The sequence below is a fragment of the Manacus vitellinus genome, unplaced genomic scaffold (genome assembly GCF_001715985.3).
Source record: "Manacus vitellinus isolate BGI_N305 unplaced genomic scaffold, ASM171598v3 scaffold_12_pilon, whole genome shotgun sequence".
In the NCBI taxonomy this organism is placed as follows: Eukaryota; Metazoa; Chordata; class Aves; order Passeriformes; family Pipridae; genus Manacus; species Manacus vitellinus.
The window spans coordinates 5,291,187-5,312,684 of record NW_021938949.1 but is presented as its reverse complement, the minus strand read 5'-3'; the positions used below and the strand labels follow the sequence as shown (position 1 = coordinate 5,312,684).

The 21,498-nt window shown below is 45.2% G+C and overlaps 1 protein-coding gene across 9 annotated transcripts; it reads left to right on the top strand.

Annotated features, from left to right (window-relative positions):
- Positions 1 to 1,751: 1,751 nt before the first annotated feature.
- Positions 1,752 to 21,492, top strand: PRPSAP2 (phosphoribosyl pyrophosphate synthetase associated protein 2). 9 transcript variants are annotated; one of them, XM_029957785.1, is made up of 13 exons: positions 1,752 to 2,258; positions 5,927 to 6,630; positions 9,121 to 9,240; positions 9,663 to 9,813; positions 10,875 to 10,927; positions 11,051 to 11,117; positions 12,051 to 12,223; positions 13,178 to 13,293; positions 16,766 to 16,821; positions 19,132 to 19,280; positions 19,649 to 19,719; positions 20,661 to 20,807; positions 21,198 to 21,492. In XM_029957785.1, exons 4-13 carry the CDS (start codon positions 9,695 to 9,697, stop codon positions 21,354 to 21,356), a joined length of 1,110 nt encoding a protein of 369 aa, XP_029813645.1. In that variant the 5' UTR covers positions 1,752 to 2,258; positions 5,927 to 6,630; positions 9,121 to 9,240; positions 9,663 to 9,694; the 3' UTR covers positions 21,357 to 21,492. The 9 variants fall into 9 exon arrangements, with proteins under 9 accessions (XP_029813645.1, XP_017944763.1, XP_017944758.1 ...); XM_018089274.2 differs by lacking the exons at positions 20,661 to 20,807; positions 21,198 to 21,492 and having other exon boundaries at positions 5,927 to 6,185; positions 9,121 to 9,183; positions 19,649 to 20,142; XM_018089269.2 differs by lacking the exons at positions 20,661 to 20,807; positions 21,198 to 21,492 and having other exon boundaries at positions 5,927 to 6,185; positions 19,649 to 20,142.
- Positions 21,493 to 21,498: the final 6 nt, after the last annotated feature.

Here is a 21,498-nt window from a genome sequence, read left to right as displayed (position 1 = left end):
TTTAAATAACCAGACTTTGGAAACAAACCACTGGCATTAGCAGCAGCTGTCTTGAGTGAAGCAGGCAGGACATGACCTGGGTGTGAGGACTTGCCTGGGGCACTTGGACTACATGGATCTGATTGCCAGACCCTGCTTATGGCTTATTGTTAGACTTCAGACCTTTGGGTACATTTGAAAAACAGTGACTTGGAGGAGAAAGAAGAGCAAGTAGCAGAGCTGAGTCTGGTCAAATTTCACATTTGCAAACTTCCCTGGAGGAAGATGGTGGAGGTTTTCTCCCCAGGCTTCATCAGCTTCTGAAACTCTTAAATTTTTGTGAATAGAAAATGTTGGTCACGTAACAGGGAACGGTAGTGTTGAGGTGTTGTCATTCCCAGCCCACCCTCCTCAGGGTATCACCCCCCCCTCTCCTGCTGTGCCCAATTCACCTGTAAAACAGCCCAAGCCACCAATTGTCCTGTTCATCCTGTCAGAAATCTGCCTTGGAGCCTCGCTGCTCTGATGGCTGGAAAATCTCTGACTCCCAGCCGGAATATATGAATTTACATGTGCCTCACTGTTCTGCATGGATGACGTTACCGAGTGAGAGCTGTCACTTGGACATGCTGGGGATTAATTATGGGTCTGCTGGGCCATGCAATATTGAATGAAGGTCGTGATCCTAAAGACACACATGTACTTAACCTTAAATTCATGCACAAACCCGCTGAGAACAGGGAATGTAACATGACCATCCATATGTCAAGCTTGAGTGAACAGAGAGATTTACCCTTTGCCACAAATTGCTGCCTGTCATCCAGATAAGACTGCAATGTTTGCTATGCAGCACGTAACTCCAGGGCTATTTACTTGCTCCTGTGGTGAACTACAGCATCGATTGCTGTGTCAAGGTTGTGCAGACCTGCGTTTGCTCTTTCTGGTTTTCCTTATCTGTTTGCAGATCCCACGTAATCCCTTGTGACAAGAGACTCCACGAGTGCTGGACCAAGACCTCAGACTCCTGTCATGCCTCTCTCCTCAACCTGGCAGCCTCGAGAGTCAGGTTTTAAAGTGTTGACCTGGTCTGTGGTAGAGAAGAAAGCAATTTTCTGGGTCATTTAGAAATCTAAGGTGTGTGAAGTTTCCCAAGGGACAACATGATTTGAATGAAGGAGAGTGTCTGGGTGATCCAAGGAATTGCCACTGGAATAGCAGTAGGTAACTAAGCTCTGGAGCAGGATGTGCTTGACATATAGGTGGATCTGTCATCCCCGGTCTGATCCCTGCCCTTTGTGCAATAGGAAACCGTGCTTACAGAATAGGGCCAGGCTGCCAAGGGACTTCTTTCAAGATAAATCTCCTGTTGTATTGAGTTCCCTCATGTTCAGACTACCTCTTTATCACAGGGATAATTGTGGTAGTCCCTCATTCCCAACTAGGAGGCAGGCTGTTCATTCTCTCTGATACTCACATTTGCCATATGCTGATCTAGAAAAGCCTGAATGAAATAAAAGGGGGAGGAATTCTCCAACCAGCAATCCAAGGAGGCTGAGCGGCCGCTTTGGCAGCTGTGCCCCCTTCTGACGCAGCTTTGCTCTCAAGGCTCTTTCAGATGCCACGGGGTGGGTGGAACAGCCTGAACCCCCCCAGTATTTGCAGTCATTGAGAAAGGTGCTGAACCCGCTGCCCTGCTGGTGTGAGGCCCTCATTGGTCCCATGGAGGGGCTGATCCGACAGCCCCGCTCCTACAAACAGTGGGCTGGGACGTGCGGAGCCACTGGAGCGCGCGGGTTCGGGCAGAGCCACTGAGGTGGGGGGGTTCAAGCTGTGCATGGAGAGCCTTAGCTGGGAGAACAAGCAAGTTTTTAGCAAGCATCTAAGCCAGGGATTTCACCCAGGAGGGGTTGCTGCCTTGCTTTGGAGGAGAGACTACGGCAGGTGACTCTGGAGCTGGGAGAAGCTGCAGAGGTATCAGGGAGGAAACCAGCCGAGGAGGACATGGCAAGCGGTAACTCAAGAGGAGAAAGTGTTTTCTCCCTGGGACCTGGATGGGAGCATGGAGATAGAAACTGGGCTCAGAATAGTTCAGAGGAAAGAGAGAGGAAGGAGTGGGAACTAAGCCTTGAAAGTACCAGCAGCAGGATAGTGAATACAAATGAATGGGAGGGAGACTGCAGCAGGTGAGGAAGTTCTCATTAAGGAGAGCTTAATGAGACAATAAAAGCCTCTGGGAAGCCTAACGGTCCCCCTGCCTCTCCTCTGGTGAGACTTTCCTGGTGAGTAAAATCTTTAAGTGTCTCACTCTTGAGCTTGGGGAATTGATTTGTTAGATAAGGTTAAGGAAAGACAGTGCACAGTGGTCTGAGAGCAGAACCTCTTCCACAGCTTGCTGAAATCAGGCAGGAAATAAGATGGCAAATTAGAGGACCTGTATTGGTCAAAAGCTTCTCTGTGCAGGAGAGATGTTGGTAATAGTGTGAATAAGTGGTATAGGCTGGGCCTTACCCAGGTCTCCACAGCCTTTCTTGGCATAGCCAACGGGTGAGGGTCCTGCTCCCAGCAAGGGGGTTAACCTGCTCTTCCTGATCCAGGGCTGGTCCTGGTTGGCACTGAACTGGGGCAGACACAGGGTGCTCTTTGCTGGTTGCACTTTGCTCCTTCCCTGCACCTCTCCCAGCTCCTGCTCAGTGTACAGGGCAGGGCTGGTACCAAATCTTTCTTTACGCCCCCAAGTTGTGCACCCAAGGCACAGGACCTGCTCTCCTGCACTGAATTCTGCTTTAATTTGCAAAGTTGCTCTGCAGTGACCAACTTGAGTCCTTCCTGTGTGCTCACGAAATGCCTGCACAGGGCATGGTGCCTGGGTGCTCTCTGTAGAGGAGCTGTAGCTTAGTGAGGTAAATGGCAAACCATGCTGGGACCCAGTGGGGAGGACAGGGAGGAACAGAGCACTAACTAGTGTTTGGCACGAACTGAGCAGCTGTTCAAATTCCCTAAAATGACGTGACTTCACTGCCCAGTTCAACCACTTTTGTCTAAATGCGAATCAAAGGGCAAACCACAGCCACAAACATCAGGTGATGGATGTGAGCAGGATGTGATGCAGACTTTGCAGGACAGAGCTGCCCACACACAGCAAAGCAAAGACAGTCTGGGAAACAAGCAAGAGTGGCTACCACCGGCTCTTGTTTCAGGGCAGTGTTTGTCCAAACCCTTGCACCCAGCTCGAGCTGTGTGTCTGCAGGACCTGTTCCACCATGAGTATTCCCACAAATGTCTCATCTCTTTGTTGGGAGGCTGGCTGGAGAGAACCCTGTGTCCACGCCAGAGCTGGTGTGGCAGATCTGTTAAACATTACAGACTGACCCGGAACTGGGAGCACAGTTTGAAACAGGAAAACACACTGAGCTCAGGGAGTCCTTCAGTCAAAGTTCTGTGCCTCAGGACTGTGACAAATGAGTGGGTGCCTGTTTTCTGCAGACAGCCAAGCAGTAATATTTGATAAAGCAATGAGTGCTATCTACAGCCACAGCCCTTCACACAGAGAAGACGTGTTCTCTGCTCCAGGGCCTTTTTTTAAGGCACTTTGCTTCCCAGACGTGGAGGATGCTATTTCCAAATCACTCTGAAGACATGATAAAATTACTCCTCCTTCCCTCCGTTCTGAAATGCATTTTATAGCACTTTGAGTTCTGCCTCCCTGGGTAATATCCAAGGCAGAATCTTCTGGAGATTGAACTCAGTTGCTCCCCAGGCAGAAAAGCCAAGGGCAGGGGAGCAGGGAGGTGGTGGCCTTTGGGCTGTGCTCAATGTGGAGATATCTGTGCTGCAGAACCTCCCTGTGGGCTCAGAGGGACTGTGTAGGGTAGAGGATGCTTTTGGGATGCCTTGTAGGATCCTCTTTCTGTTGGGGGAGACCAAACCTATTCACAGGACTCTGTCAGGATCAAATCAGAGTGTTTCTTTGGCGTGCCATGTCTGATTGTTCTCACTGTCAGGTGGTTTGGTAGGTGACATTTAATATCCATCTTTTTTTAAACAAAAACAACCCCAAACAAACAAATAAAAAAAAGCCAACCTGTCTGAGCAGTGATGGATGGAGCACAGGAGCCTGGATGACAGCAGCATTTATCTTCTCTCAGGTGATGGATGCAGGCTGTTGTCCAGCCAAGTGCTGGATGAGCAGTGCCCCTCACCTTGGCTGGACTAGGTGTGTATGGAGGGGTTTTTTTTGCACATCTCTGCTTGCCAGGGTCACATCTGGATTAAGGACAACAAATCTTTGTGAGCCAGTGTATTCACACCCGGCAAATTTTCAGCATTCCTTAGATGACTGCTAATTGAATCATTGTAAATGAAATAAAATCCGTGTGCTCATCTTGGAGCAACTGTTCGTTAAACTCTTAGTGTTTGGATAGTATATTGTCAGATTAACAAATCCCTCTCCCTTGGGAGCTGAGATTTAAACTCACATTCCTCTGATCAGGAAAACAGAGGTGAGAAATTGAGAAATTGATTTTTTTTTTTTTCCCCCTAAGAAAACAAAGGCAGTGCCGTTATAAAAAGGATCGGAAGACAGGATCTCTTAGTTCCTGATCCTGTGGCTTGCTTGAGCAATGTCAGGAATTCGGGGCAGCACAAATCAAACAGTCAGCAAGTTCTGGGTGCCCTGGGGTATTGAAAAATGCTTCTGGGGAAGGCTGCTAATTGCATTACGGGTCAGTGCTTCACCAAGTGTCGTTTCTAGTTGTTCTGCATCAAACTGCTCTGCCCCACCAGGCTGCAGTGAAATCCTGCGACAGAGACTGATGCCAAGAGAAATCTCTTCTGCTCTGTGAAGAGGCCAACAAAAAGCTCAAAACCCCTTCCCTTTTGTCCTAAAAGCCCTGAAACAAAACAAGAACCTACTGGGGTCAATGACCCCAAATCAATTGTGGAAGCACCAGCCTGGAAACAGGAAAACACAGACTGGGAACAGTGGGGGTGGCGAGGTGCTGAGAGAGGTCTATTCTCTTACCCCCCACTGTAATTTGGAAGAGGCTGTAGGAAAGTCAGAGGATCAGTGCTGCATCTCTGAGGGTATAAAGAGGCTGATGGCCTCTCTGCTCACATATTTCAAACAGATGTCTTGGCTTTGTGTGAGCCTGCAAGTGGAGTGCTCGACATCTGGCAGCTGCTCCTGGTTAAATGGCTTCTCCTTCCCCAGCTCCCAGTCTGCTGAAAAAAGCAAAAAGAAGAGACAATTGATGAAGCCTTGGAAAACACTCGTCCATGAGTATTTAAGGTGGAAAATGCAGCTCATAATGGTTTCAAACTGTGAATTTAACATTGCCCTTTCACGGGCATGTTTAAGTGAGGCGTTCAATGGCTTTTCCTCCTCTTTCACATCAAGGCCAGCGTGGACAGAAATACCTGCTGGGATGCTAGGCTTTGCTCCAGTGCACCCTACAGGCCAAGAATAATCAAGTTTAATTTTTTGTGAGAAAAGCTGCAGCAAAAGTACTACCTAATTTGAACCTTTATACTAAATGCTAAAATTCTGATCCATAAAACACTGTTCATCTTGGGCATACTGAGAAGCATAATTTAAAACAGGTTAGAGGAAAAACCACGATGTTTGGGTTTTTATTTAAAGCAGGGACCTTTATTCTCCTATGTCTGTGTGGGATGACTGTAACTTCCTCAAAGCAGTGAAAGAACAGTTTTGTCATGGGTGTCCTGGGATAAAGCTGGTGGTTTGTTGGTGTTTTCTTTTTTTTTTTTTTTTTGTAAACAGGGTGTTTAAAATAAGAGTCTCACTGCAGATGTCAAAAGAATCTTCATGCAGTTCAATCAATGTACACGGCAAGGGGAGTCCTGACAGGGGACTGTGGATTAATCATGTGTGCTGGTGACAGGGAACTGAGACATCACTGATTGTTTCTTTTCCTAATTTACTTTCCAGAGGTGCCCCTTTCCCTACAAACACTGCTGGGTCTGCTGGCAAAGGCCAGATGGTGCCACAGGGACCAGCGGAGATGGAGAGGATCAGCCACAGCGATGGAGGTGCCCGGAGCAGCGTGGCAGCCGCCCGTCCGTCCGTCCCTCTGACAGGGCTGCAGGCGTGGGAGCTCCGAAACGCGGCACCCCGCGGACATCCACTGCTTTTATTCCACATGCACTTTGCACCGGGGCTCTCCCGACCCTGGCAAGGGTCTTTTTTGGTGGGTGGGAGCTGAACTGCGGCGTTGGTGTTCTGGTTCCCACATCATGCCAGACGGGGACCCAGAAGTGCCCTTCTCTTTGGCAGAGAAGGGCAACAAGGGTGGTGAAGGGGTCTAGAAAATGTGTTTTCTGAGGGAGCTGAGTTTGTTTACCTGGAAGAGGTGGTTTGTTTGAGCCTGGAGGAGGCTCATGGGAGACATCATCGCTCTCCACAACAACCTGAAAGGAGGTTGCAGTGAGGTGGAGACTGGTCTCTTCTACCGTGCGTGCAGTGAGGACTAGAGGAAACGGCCTTAAGCTGCGACAGGGGAAGTTCAGATCAGATACCAGAAATTTTTTTTCACTGTTCAGGTGGTCAGGCATTGGAACGGGCTGTCCAGGGAGAGGTGGCGGAGTCACCGTATCTGGAGGGTGTTTTCCAGAGGCGTCTGGATCTGGCGATGGGTGAGATGCTTTAGGGGCTACAGTGGCAGTGCTGGGCTGGCGGTCTCTCCCAACCCGGATGGTTCTGTGATTCTATGACCCCTGTCCCGGTGTCTCCCCCACTGCGGGGCTGAGGGGAAGATGGCGCCGGTGCCCCTCAGCGGCGCGCCGAGCCGTGCGGGAACGGGGGGGGGGGGTCGCCCGGGCCCGCCCCTCCGCCCGCGGCTGCCCTCCCTCACGCCCCGCCGCCATCTTGCCCGCGGAGAACCCTGGAGCCCGGGCTGAGCTCCGCCGCCGCCTCTGCCTCTCCCTCTGCCTCACCCCCTCCTTCCCCTCCGGCCGGGCCGCCTTCTCCCGGGGCCGGGGGGCCGGAGCCGGCAGGTAAGGCCTTCAGCGAGGGGCGCTCCCGCCCGCTCAGCCCGCTTCAGCTGGCTGTGTGGGCAGGACATCCCCCCTTCCCCACACACGGGGTTCTGCCGCCTGAGGAAGGGGCTACGTCGCCCTCCCCTCAGGAGATGGGGACTCTCTCCTGGGCGGGCCCTTTGCAGGGCTTCTCGGGCTCCTCGGCAGCCCCACAGGTGAGGAGGAGCGGCGTGGGGCTGCGATGTGCACTGGCCGCTCCAGGATAGGAGGGATGGGATCCGCAGGGACCACAGGGCCTGTGTAACCCACCTGGAGCAGCTGAAGGATTGTAGGGAGGCGTGGGCTGGAAGGGTCCCTTAGCCCAGGGGGATAGATGAGTGGAGGGCCGGGAAAATTCCCTGTGGGGAAGATGGGTGAGAGGGTGCAGATTCCCTCCGTCCCACGAGGATTCCATTGCTTAGTACCATGGTTATCCCATACAGTTATTCCTGCCTCTGTTGCTTTCTGTGCGGACATGCTCAGTTCATGGAGATGTAAAGCCATGTGTACCCAGTAATTGTTGTGTTCATCGTGGCGTGTCTGTGTAACTGTGTGCAGCCCAAAAGGCAGGGCAGGAGTTGGTGCTTCAGCCTCTGTGGTGCCTGTTGTCCCAGACCTTGCCCACCTCAAACCAGAGGGTTTTGGTCCCAGGTACCCATGTGGAGTCACGTCTTTGCACATCTAATAAAGTTCTGCCAGCTTGCTGTCATCCCAACACCCGTTTCAAGGTTGATTACTCTTTAAATGCACCTTCCCTCCCCACACACGCCGTGGCCCACCTGTAGCTGCCGAAGTGTGACCACAAAGAAGTCCTTGACCTATGATGTGAAGAGCAGTGTGTAGTGTTGCTGAATACATCAATATCTTATGGTGGTATAAAATGCACCTTGAGCAATAATGGGGAACAACAATTTTGTCTTTCAGCACATCTCTTAATGCTTCTCATTTCCCTAATCCATGGAAGGAAGACACACAACTGGAGGGGGGGGAAAGAGTGCCTTCTGTATGAATGCTTTTAGTAATAGGGAAAGATGTATCCACGTTGTTCCCATCCAGCCACACAAGCTTCAGGTGGTGTTCTGAGACCTAAAAGCATTTCTAGTCCGTGCCTTCTTTGGAGCTGAGATGGATCTTGAGCACTGTTATGAATATTTGATGGGTGATGGCCATTAGTTAACAGCTGGGAGTTGCAGAGAGTAGCTGAGCAGCAGAACAGAGAAACACTAGCCTAGGATTAGGTTTATCCTTAAATTGTTGGGCACTTCGTTACGCAGGGATACAGGTCTGGCTTTTGAGGTGTGGGGGGTTCACCTGGTTCTAGTAGAGTGAAACATCCAGGGGTTCTGAGGCTGAAATTGTTGCTGTTTGTGCTCACTCTCTGCACATTTTGGAGGTTCTGATGACAGGCAGGTTTTCATTCACAGCAGTTAAGCAGAGCTCAGACTGGGCATCAAGAGATTTGTTGTTAGGAAATTCCTGGCTTGACTTTGGCTCTTCATGAGAGTGAATCGGGTTCCTCTGTGACAAAATCAACCTGACCAAGAGAATGTCTAGTTGCAAAGATGAGGTGAAGAGTTTCTTTATAGAGCCAGCCAGCTATCCCTCTAATACAAAAATGGTTGTTTTTTTCTTTTTGTTGCTGTTTTGGAGTACTTAACAATTGATAAACCATCAGCTTTTTCTAATTAATTACCTGTGACTATTCGATAATTATGTTTCTCAGCAGAGAGATGTTTATCAGGAAAGAAGTTACTTCTTTCATAATTTAAGCCATTCATATTTAATATTTCCAGTCCTCTACATAATTCTGAAATGGATGATGAAGCATTATATTTCTTAGACAGAAGTGAGTGAAGTGCAGTGGCCTAGGACTTTTTGAGTTGAATTCTACTTTGGTCTGTCAGGGGCTGCTGGACAGTGTGATTTTTTTTTTCTTTTATTTGACTAAAATATTACAGCAGAAGAAGTCAGGAAAATGTAGTTTATGAAGAGTAATAAAAAGATGGAAGCCCATCAAATCCTTGGTGGGATTAGTGGTTTGTGCCTTTATTCGAAACAAAAAAAAAATTGTATCGAATTCCTCATGATATTTTTCTCCTGTTTTCACAGGAGAATTATTAATCTCAAAGAATGACAGCAGCTGCTTCAGCAAGTGGATTCATTGTGCAAGAGGTCATTATTTACAGCTGCCAGCTTTATTGAACTCTTCCTTACGTTTCATCCCTATTTGTAAGTTTATCATTTATTGCAAAGTGATGAAAAGAGACACAGTATGGAAACAGACCCTTCTAGCCAGGACCCAGGAGCTCTGTTCAGCTCCATTCTGCCCCTGACTGGCTTTGTGATCTTGGAAAAGTCAATAAATGTCGCTCAGTTCTGTTAAATGAACTGGACAAGCTGATGGAAAAGAGGATCTCTGTTACTAGATGATAGCCTGAGGAAAACAGTTCAAAATAGGAAAAAACCTGTTAAGTTAGGAGATTTTCAGGGGGATCTTTGGAGAGCTCTAGGGAAACTGTTGAAGTGGGGAAAACAAGTACTAAGGATGCTGGAAAATACAGGCTTATAGGAAATTCTTCACTTTTGAAACAGGGAAAATTTGTTTCTTGTTTTTAACATTGTGGCTCTAACTGACTTTTGATCTCTTGCAGTCTTTTAGAAGTGGAAAAACAACTTAGGGTTGATGTTTTGTGTGTCATCAACTGAAATTGGGGCCATCATGAATATCACCAAGGGTGGGCTGGTGCTGTTTTCAGCTAATTCCAATTCGTCGTGCATGGAACTGTCCAAGAGGATTGCTGAGTAAGTACAGTCTTATTTTATTAATTCTGATTTCTCTCTTTAAGGAAAATTACATGGGAAAACTGCCATGGTTTGCAAGAACGTGGTGTGTGCTCTATTGCACAGCCTATTTCAGCAGATGGAGTAGAAGGAGAATAATTTGTGTTGGAATTGTTCCGTGGCAGGCTGGGATTGGCTGCAGCACATTATAGGAAACACGTGGGCAAAATTAATGTTTGGAGAGTGTTAAATAATCGTGGCACAAGTTTTTTATCATTTTCCTACTCCTTGTAGTGGGGTTTTCTTAGGCAGCAAAACTACATCTCTCCTGCTCGCTGTATATTTTGGATGGGAACATTCCTTTAGCTTCAATCCATGAATAGCTTCAGCAGAACTTTTATGGCTTAAGTAAATTTTCACCTTGCTAATTAGGATGCATAACATTACTGGGAATATTCCACATGATGGATTTCTTCCCGAGACTTATGTGCCCAAAGTTAGGTGTGGACAGGAGGAGAAAGGGGCTGCAAAGGAACTCAGGTTACGTGTGGCAAGAATTTGGGCATGAGTGTGTGTCATAATCTGTAACTGTCTCCTTTTTGTAGTGATGGGGATCTGTGCTAATCCTGGCATGGAATAAATACAGCAGGCATTAGTCTTCCATTATCCATAGAATAATGCTTGCTGTATTTCCTCTTCACTCTACATTGACTGTTTTCTATAGAGGAGAACAACTTAAAAGTTGTATTTTGCCACGTGTATATACATATATATAGGGCAGGAAATACATGTTAAAAATTAGAAATTGTTGCATGATTTAGTATTCAAGCATTTTTTTTTCTGCTGCTTGTTCTTCTGAGCTTGACTTGAAAATGAGTTTAGCTTAGTCTGCAGTGCAGAAACTGTAGGTGCTTTTTAAAGAGATGTCCACTGTAATTATTGGTTTTATGGTTTGGGACTTTCTTTCCTTGGTTTTCTGCCCTGGAATACAGCATTTTCAGTAACTGTTGCATTGTGGGATTTGCATTTGTTTTGTCCTTCCTTTCCCCATATTGACTTCTCCTTGTTTTCTGCTCCTGCAGGCGCCTGGGAGTTGAGATGGGGAAGGTTCAGGTTTATCAGGAGCCAAACAGAGGTGAGCATTTAATTAGCAAAACTGGAATTGTACCCAACACTGATGTGCATGTGTTGGCTTCCCTTTTCTTAGACTCTGTTGAGTTTTGCTATTGCAAATATTACATATTTTTCTCCTTGGCAGAAACAAGAGTGCAGATTCAGGAGTCTGTGAGAGGAAAGGATGTATTTATCATCCAAACAGTTTCAAAGTGAGTAACTGTTCAAAGACCCTGTGCTAGCATTTGACATGGGCTGTCCATAGGAATGCTTCTGGTTTTAATTTTAGTCATCTCTTCTGTATGTGATACAGTGCAATAAGCTCAGATTAACTAGAGAGAGTCTTTTCTTTGTTGTTATTTGTCTTGGGTTTTTCTTTTAATATGTGCACAAAGCCGACTTTGGCATAAGCAAACTTCTCTTATTTTAATTTTCAGTGAATGTATCAGTGAAATATTCCCCTGGGTCCCTGCATTCTTTCCCTAAGTGTATTCTTTTCCTTATGTCATTCTCTTTAAATTTTTCCCTTTTCAGCTGCCCATCTCTAGCTCCATCACAAAGCTGGAAATGTAGGAGGAAAATTTCCTGGGCAATGTGTCCCACGATTCAGAAAACAGCATCTTTTATTTTAAGTGAACTTTACAAATGCTAAGGCTGTTTTTTTAATGGCAACAGAAATAATAGGCCTTAGTTGATGATCACTTCTCTTAGAGAACAGATGCTAACTGTTAAGTATTTAGCTTGCTCTTGGCTTAACAAGAGAAGAATTTGTTGTATATACAAAGTATTTTTTTTAAAAAGCATATCTATATGGGAAAATACATATATTTTTGTGGACAACAGGAAGTGATATTGGGGATAAATTATGGGCTACTTTTTTATAGCAACACCGTCCAACAAAGACGGCTGAATTGTCCAAAATGGCAGAGTGAAAACAGTAAAGAAGTGTAATCCTGGTGAAGAATTCAAATGCTGGGCCCAGGGCACTTGCCATCCTGAAGTCCAGAGCTGGAAGCTTAGTGAAGTTTGCTCAGTCTCCATACTTTGAGCTACCCTGGCATGAAATTCCTGGGGTGGGTATAAATGCTGTGCTGAATACAGGATTTTTGTGCCCGGGATACAGAACTGGGTGTTTGTCGTTGCAGGGATGTGAACACTACGATCATGGAGCTCCTGATCATGGTGTATGCCTGTAAAACCTCCTGTGCCAAAAGCATCATTGGAGTCATCCCTTACTTCCCATACAGCAAACAGTGCAAGATGAGGAAAAGGGGCTCCATTGTCTCTAAGTTACTGGCCTCAATGATGTGCAAAGCTGGTAAGAGTGTGGGCTGTTCTGAAATTATCAGGGCAAGGGGGCTCCTGCTGTCAGCTTCCAGGTTTAGAGAGGTCTGTGCACAACTTGGGACTCTTTAAAAATAACTGCTGAGTTTTTCCTGTGTTTAAAACCCACATAAAAAGGAGAATTAGAAATTCTCTCATTAGAGATTGTTTCTAATTAGAAACGTTTCTGAACGATGAGTTTGTAAAAAACCCAAACTTGAAGCAGCCATTTTACACTGAGTCCTACTGAGTTGGCAAAATGAGTCTGCTGGGCTCAGCTGCCATGGTACCCATCTCTTAATACCATTCTTTTATGTTTTTAACACTCTTGAACAGTTGTGCATTGTCATTTCTGGCCTGTTTTTTACCTGTTGGATGAATGCACTTTGTCCTTTACATTTGAGATGATGTGGGAGAATGAGACTATTCATTTCCACAGCCTTCAGCACATTTTCTGCTCCTTTCCTTTCATTCCCACTGCTGGGAAAAAAACAGGCATTCATACCAAGCACAGTGTGAGCTGGTCTGTTATTTTGGGAGAAGTGGGGTTTGTTGTTTAGGAGTTGGGCCCCTTTTTCAGGAGTTCAGGACTACGATGAGTGTTGCGGGGTCTGTGACACAGGGCAAATTAGTGCTCCCATTTTGTCCCGTGGAGAAGGATCTTACCTGCCTCAGTGTGGCACTACTGAGTCAGTTATGTGGAGTGTTCTGAGGTTCTTTTAAAAAGACACTGTAGAAGTCTCAAAACATGTTAATGCCCGTGTGCTTAAGAGGGACGTAGTTAATTTGTTATGTACTTTCACTGAGTGTAATGTTGTTCTCGTGCAGCTTGGAGATTTTCTGGACAAGCTTCAGTGAAACTTAGAAAAATAAAGACTGTCTTGTCTTGTTCTCTCTTCATTTTCTTGATGTGCTTCTCTATGTCTTGCTCCTTTTTTTTTTTTTTAAGGACTAACTCATCTTATTACCATGGATCTACATCAGAAGGAAATTCAGGGCTTCTTCAACATTCCAGTTGATAACTTGAGAGCATCCCCGTTTTTACTACAGTACATCCAAGAAGAGGTGAGGAAGGCCTGCTGTTACAGTTACTTTTTTTTACATTACCTTTTTTGTCATGTCTCAAGGCATCTGAAACAAATTCCTCTGAAAAGATTAACTCTTCAAACAGAATTTTAAGGGGAAAGGACCAGTTTGTGGCAGGGAATGGTGTTGGGGCAGTTGATTATTTTCCTCCCCACGTGCTTAACTTTTACTTCCATGGAGAGCTGGTGTTTTCTTACCTGTGCAGCAACGCTGCTCTATCTTCTTAGATATATTCCCCTAATATTGGAAAAAAAAAAGTTAGGATTTCTGTGCTCTTGATGTCCTTTTCCTTTCCTGTTTCCAGTTTCCTTGACGTTTATAGGATGGAGTGCTTGTGTGGGTGTAATTAATGTCTCATGATAAAAGCCACTTTGGGAATTGTAAACTATGAGAGAGCCTATTGATCATGCTCTGAAAGCAAGCCCAGCTGATTTCTTGTGTGGAAATCTCACCCACTGTTTGTTCAGCATGTCTTGACTTGAGCAGCTTAACTTGGGGCGTTCTGAGCTTCCATTTCTCCATCTTATTTTTACAAGTGCTTTGAGAAGGGCTACTGGTAGATTCATCCATGCAAATGATAATTGTAGGTATAAGATACATGTTAAGCCTCTGACTAATGATAATTTGGAATAAAGCAAATGCTTTCTTCCTGGTGAGAGAAAAGGTTGGGTTCACTCTTACTTTTGGTTCCAAGCTATTTCTTTTTATAGGGTTATGAATGCCCCAATTTAAAAACCAAAATGAAACACGCCCCACCCCACCCCCCTAAGAAAACCCAAACCCACATGATTTTGTTATGACAGTGTTAAAATCTGTTTGGGGAATCAGTTACCATTTGAAGCTCTCTTTATCATTTCATTTGGTAATAGAATCAAAGAGGGTGGCAGAACAAAACCCCAGGCTTTGGCTTTGCCACAGTCATTCATCTTGTGTTCCAGGAGAGAAGTATTGCACATTGTAAGGACTTCCTAAGTTAAAAAAAAGGGAAAAAAAGTGGAAAACCAAGCATGCAGACACAAGAGAGGTTGTGCCTTTATATGTTGCTACAGTGTGTGATTTATAGTTGGCAACAAGATCATGGTGCTGCTTCAAGTCTTGAAGCACTTTTTGAATCATGAGCTTTTAATGGCTTACAAAGAATTGTTGCAGCTTTGAGTCTGGCACTGCTGTGCAGTCTAACAAATGAACATTTACAGAGGGATCTGAAGTACGTGTAGAGAAGTCTTAGAAGATACTTTCAGTTCTTTATTTCTTCATTCCTCTGCTCGTCCATGAGGGGACTTGTTAAAACTGGAGTTGACTGACTGGATCTGATCACTTGGGATCTACATTGGCAAGTACCTTGACCAGCCAAGTCGTTTATAGTATCTTAAAACTGTGATCCAGTGCTGCTCAGGAGGAATTTAGTATTCATTCCAAGTTCCTGGTGGCCACAACTTGCTGGATATCCTTCATTGGGAATGCCAGAGCTTTCAAAGCAGTTGGAGTCATGATGGGGTGCACTGAATAGCATGAAATGGAGTCCAGCTTGGTAAGAGTGGAGGCCATTTAAAAAACATTTAACTGAAAGGTGAGAGGACGAGGGCTTGTAGTTGTTCCCTGTTGGGAATTTGTGCATAGGTGTGAAGAGAATTACTCGGTGTTGTGGGATGAAGACAGTCCAATCAGTGAAACTCACGTGATATGAAAATAGTTTTGTTGGGTTTCCTCTGTATTGCTTAGAAAATGTTGGCTACTTGGTGTCTTCTCTTTCCTGTGTGTACAAGTTAATCCCAGAGTGATGTAGCTCTTTGTTTTGAGGAGCTGTTGATACCTTACTGCTTTGTGGATGACACTTCTGGCTTTCCGACTTCATTTTTGAAGAGCTGAGAACAAATTTGGTAATTTGGCAGGGGAAAAATGAGGCAATGGTGTCTGAACAAGATCAAAGCCTCTGTTATGTCAAGTGACAGGCCCTGCCTTGTCCATACCTTCCGTCATGTTAATCTTTGTAGCCTCTTGTATAACTGAGTGTTTGTAAAGGACAGAACATGCTGAATTCCCAGTGTTGTAGGTGGAGTTAGTAACATTGTGGGTTATTAACGTTGCCCGACAACGTCCTCGGAAAAGTTCTTGTTTTCAGTTGATTAGGTCCTTGCCCAAATTTTTTTCTTTCCCATGCTTGTTTCAGGGAGAGCTTTTGGAAATACTCAGCCAGCGCAGTTTGTGTGTTTGAGGAAAAGATTGTGGAAGGACTTACCTTGCCTGTGTTTGCAGAAAACCTGCTTGTTTCTGTGCCCTGGGATGAGTATTTGACATCTTGACAGCAAGGTGGTGAGCAGCATGACAGGGTGTCAGCCCCCCAAATTTGTGCAATCACATCTGTAACAGATCAATTTGCAGGTCCCTTAACTCTGGGAGTCTGAGGATGGACCTGCTCTGTAGGACTTGGCTTGGCTGAGAACTGTGGCAATGGAGAGAGGGCCAGCCAGGTTCTCTTTCAGCTGCTCTCCATAGAGATGGATCATCCCAGGGAAACACAGTGAAGGAAACTACTGAGTTTGCAAGGAATGGGGTAAGATGAGATATGAGAGGGAGCGTAGGTTGCTGTGGAAAGGAGGGCTGGAAGTGTGAACAGTGGAATGCTTGAGAAGTTATGGACAAGGCAAGATGAGTCTGATGTGGAGTCACTGTTTGCAGGGAAAATGGAGATGAGGATAAGAAACTTTTGAGAGATGGGGACTAAAATGGTGGTTAAACAGAGAGCAGGAGTCTGGAGTGAAAAACCAGTGTGAAAATGGGTCAGGGGCAGCAAACTGAGGAGTAGATCGTGTTTGTGAAACGTGACTGAAGTCTCTGTCAAACCTCAAAAGGAAATCCAGACTTCCTGGCCTTACCCCTCTGGTGCTGTTGACGTTTGCAGCAGCATCTCCTTGTGCTGGTCAGTGTGGAGGACAGTTTGCAGCACTGTGAGACTGTGACTCCAGGAGAGTGCAGTGAACATGGAACTTATATCCCTTCTGATTGTTCATAGAAATAGTCGGTGTTACGTGATGGAGAGGTGTGACTTTTCTCGGTGTGCTCTCTAAAGCAATAGGAAATGGGTGAAATGCTGTTTTCAAGTGATGAAAGACAATTAAAGTTGAACAGGAAACTTTAATTTTGATGGTTTCCTGTTTCTTTCAACACTTGTCTGCCTAGCCCTGATGTTCTAAAGCAGTTACTTTTCTGTAATCTCTCCTATAACATGGGATATATGAAAGGTACAGTTCCAATATCTGAATTTTCTAAATACCTGTTTTTACTGAGCTGTCAACTCTGATCATTTACCATGGATTCCTGAGGTTACTTTCTTAGGTGAAAATGTTCGATGCTTAAAGTTCTTCTGGCAAAATAAAGTTCTCTGATTCTTACTGAGTTTAAATTTGTCTAAAGATATGAAGTGGACATTGCTATCTGTTATTTACTACAGATACCAGACTACAGGAATGCTGTAATTGTGGCCAAATCTCCTGCGTCTGCAAAGAGGTGGGTAAGATCTGCTCTCTTGCCTTGGAGCAGGAAATCTCTGTCGGGATTTTGTTCTTAGGATCAAGTGAAGGACAGATATCCAATAATTAGAAGATGCAGCCTTCAAACCCCTCCCAGTTCTGCCTTGTCAGCTGTGTGGTTTTTACATCTTCTCTGTAATCACAATAAATCTAAGGAGACTTGAAAAAAACAAACAAAAGGATGAGGTAAATCAGTGCAGTGCTTATGATAAAGAAGGTTTTTAATCATGTTCTATTCGTGTGCATTTACATTTTAAATTTCCTGCTGTAAATGAAGAAAAATGGCTGGAAATGTAATGCCATTCATCCAAAGGAATTGCTTAATGTGGGCTTAACTATAAGAACATGGTTGATCAGATCCTAAATACAGATGGTGAAACAGGATTTGATATTTGAGAAGATTTTGATTGTGAAGTCCTTGTGGTTAAATGACTGTTCTTAATCCATGAAGCTTTTTAGTTGACTGTTCCCAGATGCTTTGGAATTAAACTGCTGTCAGCAGGTGCTGTAAGAGCTGGACAATGGTTTAAGAGATGCTGTATTTGCTGTGGTGGCAAACCAAGAGTTTGTTGAAGAGTTATTTAGACTTTCATGCCAAGGAATTTGTGATACTTTGTGTTTTTGTTATTTTATGTAACGATTCAACTTGTGTCATCTTTGTTCTCCAGCAGTACTTTTTGTGATTTCTTTTGTTTTGGCCAGTCATTTTCCATTTGGTTCTCTCCCATTTCTTTTCCACGGTGTCAGTGTTGCCACTTGGGTGTAGACAGGCTTTTGTTGAAGCATTTTAACACTGATCCAGTAATTGTCAATGCCAGCAAATAGTCTCTTCAAACTGACCAGACAGATGGGTTGCACACACAGGGATTTGGGGAGGAGAGGTTCCCAGAGCTCTATTGTTAAACTTCTTCATGTGGACCTACGAGCATTTAAGGGCAGTATTTGAAGAGGCACATTGTATTGGGGAAAGGGTGATTGGATGTTTCAGCCTAATCCAGGCTGAAAACAATCCAGGAAAATACTTGTGATGAATGCCTACTTGTGGAGAAGAACCCGTGCTTGGTGCAGTTCAGAATGTTTCTGCGGTTTCTGAGCTCACTGGAAAATTAATAAATCATTTTGCTCTTACTTTGAACTTTGTTCAGTTTAATATTGCATTTTAACGTAATTATTATGGTTTTATTGATAGGATTATGCCTGCTAAGTCCTAACTCTTAATGTTTGGAATAATAATTACCTGTAATTAACTACTCGCAAGAATATTGTAACTGTATGATAACCACAGGGTGGAAGATTCTTCATTTTTAATTAACTGAGTATCATGATGGGCAAATTATTCTCTGGACTCTGGATTGTTTGGATAGTGAAACAAGGCTTAAGGATAGAGGAGATGATTCAGGCACGGGTCTGAGGTGCTGATGTTAGAGCAGAGTGACTCACTTTAGATGTGCTGGATTCACTTGGACCAGAGGAGGTGAGATGGGGTGGCTTGGGCAGGGTCCCAAACTTTGGGTGTGCAAGGTAAGGTGGGATAGATGTGCTAATTTACACTTGCTGCTTCCAGGATCTGGGATACAAGCACTGTCTGTGAAATTCCCATTTTCCTGGCTCTCTGCTTTGCCCACTCCCCCAGCTGACCTCACACTTCTTTCCAGAAATTTCTAATTTTAGTCAAAGAAATACCGCGCTGTGAAGGAACTTTATGTCAGCTAATAATAAAATCCAGGCTGTTCAGCTTGAAGTGTGGTTTGCCAGGCAGAATGATCATCTGGACCCCCTTTTCCACAGGGTATCTCAGATTGTGTCAGCAGGTCAGGGATATTGTCCTTATTTAGTGCTAAAAATAAATAGGTGAACACTTTTTTTTTCATATGAATATATATTTTTTCCTATGAAATGTAGACAATCTAGACATCAAGACTATTCTTGGTTACTGTTAGATGAGATTCCTAAAGCATTGGAATCCCAAGGATGCCGAAGGCTAGGGAATGGTTTTTGGCTGTTGGGCAAAGCAGAAGGGAGTAATCACAATTATGTGACTTGCAACATTTATCCTGTTGCTTCAAGGCCCATATGGGCACTTTCAGGGTTATTCTGACTCACAAACCTGGTGGAATCAAGATATTAAGGGGCAAGTGGTTCCTTCCATGTGTCCTCCTAAAATTTTAGGATCATTTCATTTTCCTCTGAAACGGTAGAAGTAAAATGGGAATAGGTTAGGGTTGTATGTAGGTGAATTATTTTAAATTTAACGCGTTCCTGGTGTTTTTTAACCCTTTCCCTGCAGGGCACAGTCGTTCGCTGAGCGCCTGCGGTTGGGAATCGCTGTGATCCACGGGGAAGCTCAGGATGCCGAGTCTGACATGGTGGATGGTCGGCACTCCCCACCCACAGCCAAATATGTCGCTGCTATTCACCCCAGTTTGGAGATCCCCAGTAAGTAAGTGTGTGTGGGAAAGTGTTACCTGGCCTTTTCTTGGGGAATGGGGCTGGCAGTGATGGGCCAGCAAAAAGGAACTGGTGGTGTCTGCCAGCCACTTTGTTTCTGTGCTAAAATTAAGAATTCGTTGAACTGGTTCACAGTTTGAGTGTAAATGAATGTAGTTAATATTTTAACTAAGCTTAAAAAGATCATTTATATATTAAAGTCCTACTGGTTTTCCCAGTAATGCTGTTGAAATAGTTGTTGGTCCATGTCTCTCTCTTAACTGTGGTGACCCAGCAGACATTATTAAAGTAAATCTTATAAACTTTCTCTTTTCTTTCTCCTTTCTCTCTCTCTAAACCAATTTGCCCTTAATCAGTGCTGATTCCCAAGGAAAAGCCACCCATCACAGTTGTGGGAGATGTGGGAGGAAGAATAGCTATCATCGTGGTAAGATGTCCTCACTTCTCATCAATGATGTTAAACATGTTAAAGTTGAAGAAATCAAGTAAACATTCTGTACCAGCCACTAAACTTGGGTTGCTGGTGGACTTTTGATTCCATGGGGCAGGACTGAGCACACTGTGAAGTGATCCATGCTGAAAAGCAGAGTTTGGACCTTGTTTCCATGAGTAGGGCAGGTGAAACTCTGTTCAGTGCTTACCTGAAGGAGAGGGGTTTCAGGTGCACATTAAAGCAGGGGAAAATCACTGTGTTTCTGTCCAGGAGTTTTAGTGAAGCTGAGATGATGGACATGGACCTGTTGGAGCAAGTCTGGAGGAGGCCACCAGGTTGATTAGAGGGTTAGAGCTCCTCTGCTGTGAGGAAAGGCTGAGAGAATTGGGATTGTTCAGCCTGGAGAGGAGAAGGCTCTGGGTGACCTAACTGTGGCCTTCCAGGGCCTGAAGGGGCCGACAGGAAAGATGGAGAGGGACTATTTCCAAGGGCCTGGAGTGACAGGACAAGGGGAAATGGCTTTAAGCTGACAGAGAGTAGGGTTAGATGGGATATTAGGGAGAAATTCTTCCTGTGAGGGTGGTGAGGCCCTGGCACAGGTTGCCCAGAGAAGCTGTGGCTGCCCCATCCCTGGAAGTGTCCAAGGCCAGGTTGGATGGGGCTTGGAGCAACCTGGGATAGTGGAAGATGTCCCTGCCCACACCAAGGGATGGAATGAGATGATCTTTAAGATCCCTTCCAACCCAGACCATTCCATAATTGTGTGATTCAGTCATGGTTTCTCGAAAGCAGGGTGTTATCTCTGGGCTTGTCATAAAAAAGGGCAGTCTTCTGATAGTTTGGGTTCTGCTGTACTTGCTAGAGCTGCCCTGTCAGTCTGAGTGCTGTGTGTGAGGCTGTGGTGACTCGGTGGTGACTCGGTGGTGTTTTGGCAGGATGACATCATCGATGATGTTGACAGCTTCCTGGCTGCAGCCGAGACCCTCAAGGAGAGGGGGGCTTACAAGATCTTTGTCATGGCCACCCACGGCCTCTTGTCTTCAGACGCTCCCCGGCTGATCGAGGAGTCTGCCATCGATGAGGTAAGTGTGGATTCTGAATCCTGATCAAATGATTGGGTTTTTTTTTTTTAAGGAAACATCTACCTGTCCTTAAGCTACAGCAGGAGAGGGAAACGTGGGAAGTGCTGAGGTGCTGGACTGCCAGTGTCAGTGGAACTTTCCCCTCAGTGTTGGGGATATTTTGTACCTTCCTCTGACTCTTCCTGGCAGAATGAATGAAAGAAGGACAGTGCCATTAGTATCTGTGGCAATGTGGGGCTTTTCCTAGGATTTTTGACCCTGACAGTAATGTAAAATCTTATCAGCAGTGGTGGCTTGATAGGATCTGTGAAACTCCCTTTCACACTTCCAATAGGGAAGGTGGAAAACATAACGGAGCTACGTCCTCCTGATCATTTTTTCTTCCCGTAGGTGGTTGTTACAAACACAATTCCACATGAGATACAGAAACTCCAGTGCCCTAAAATCAAGACTGTGGATATCAGCATGATCCTCTCGGAAGCCATTCGCAGGATCCACAACGGGGAGTCCATGTCGTACCTTTTCAGGAATATAGGACTGGATGATTAATGCTTCTGACTCTAAAGGAACACCCCGGGCCAAACTGGAAGGGAACAGAGAAGGAGCTGTGAAGCATCTTGCTTTACCTTAATCTTTCCGTTGAGCCACTTCTTGTTTTCTCTTGGTTTAAGTATGGAGGTAGAACAGTTTT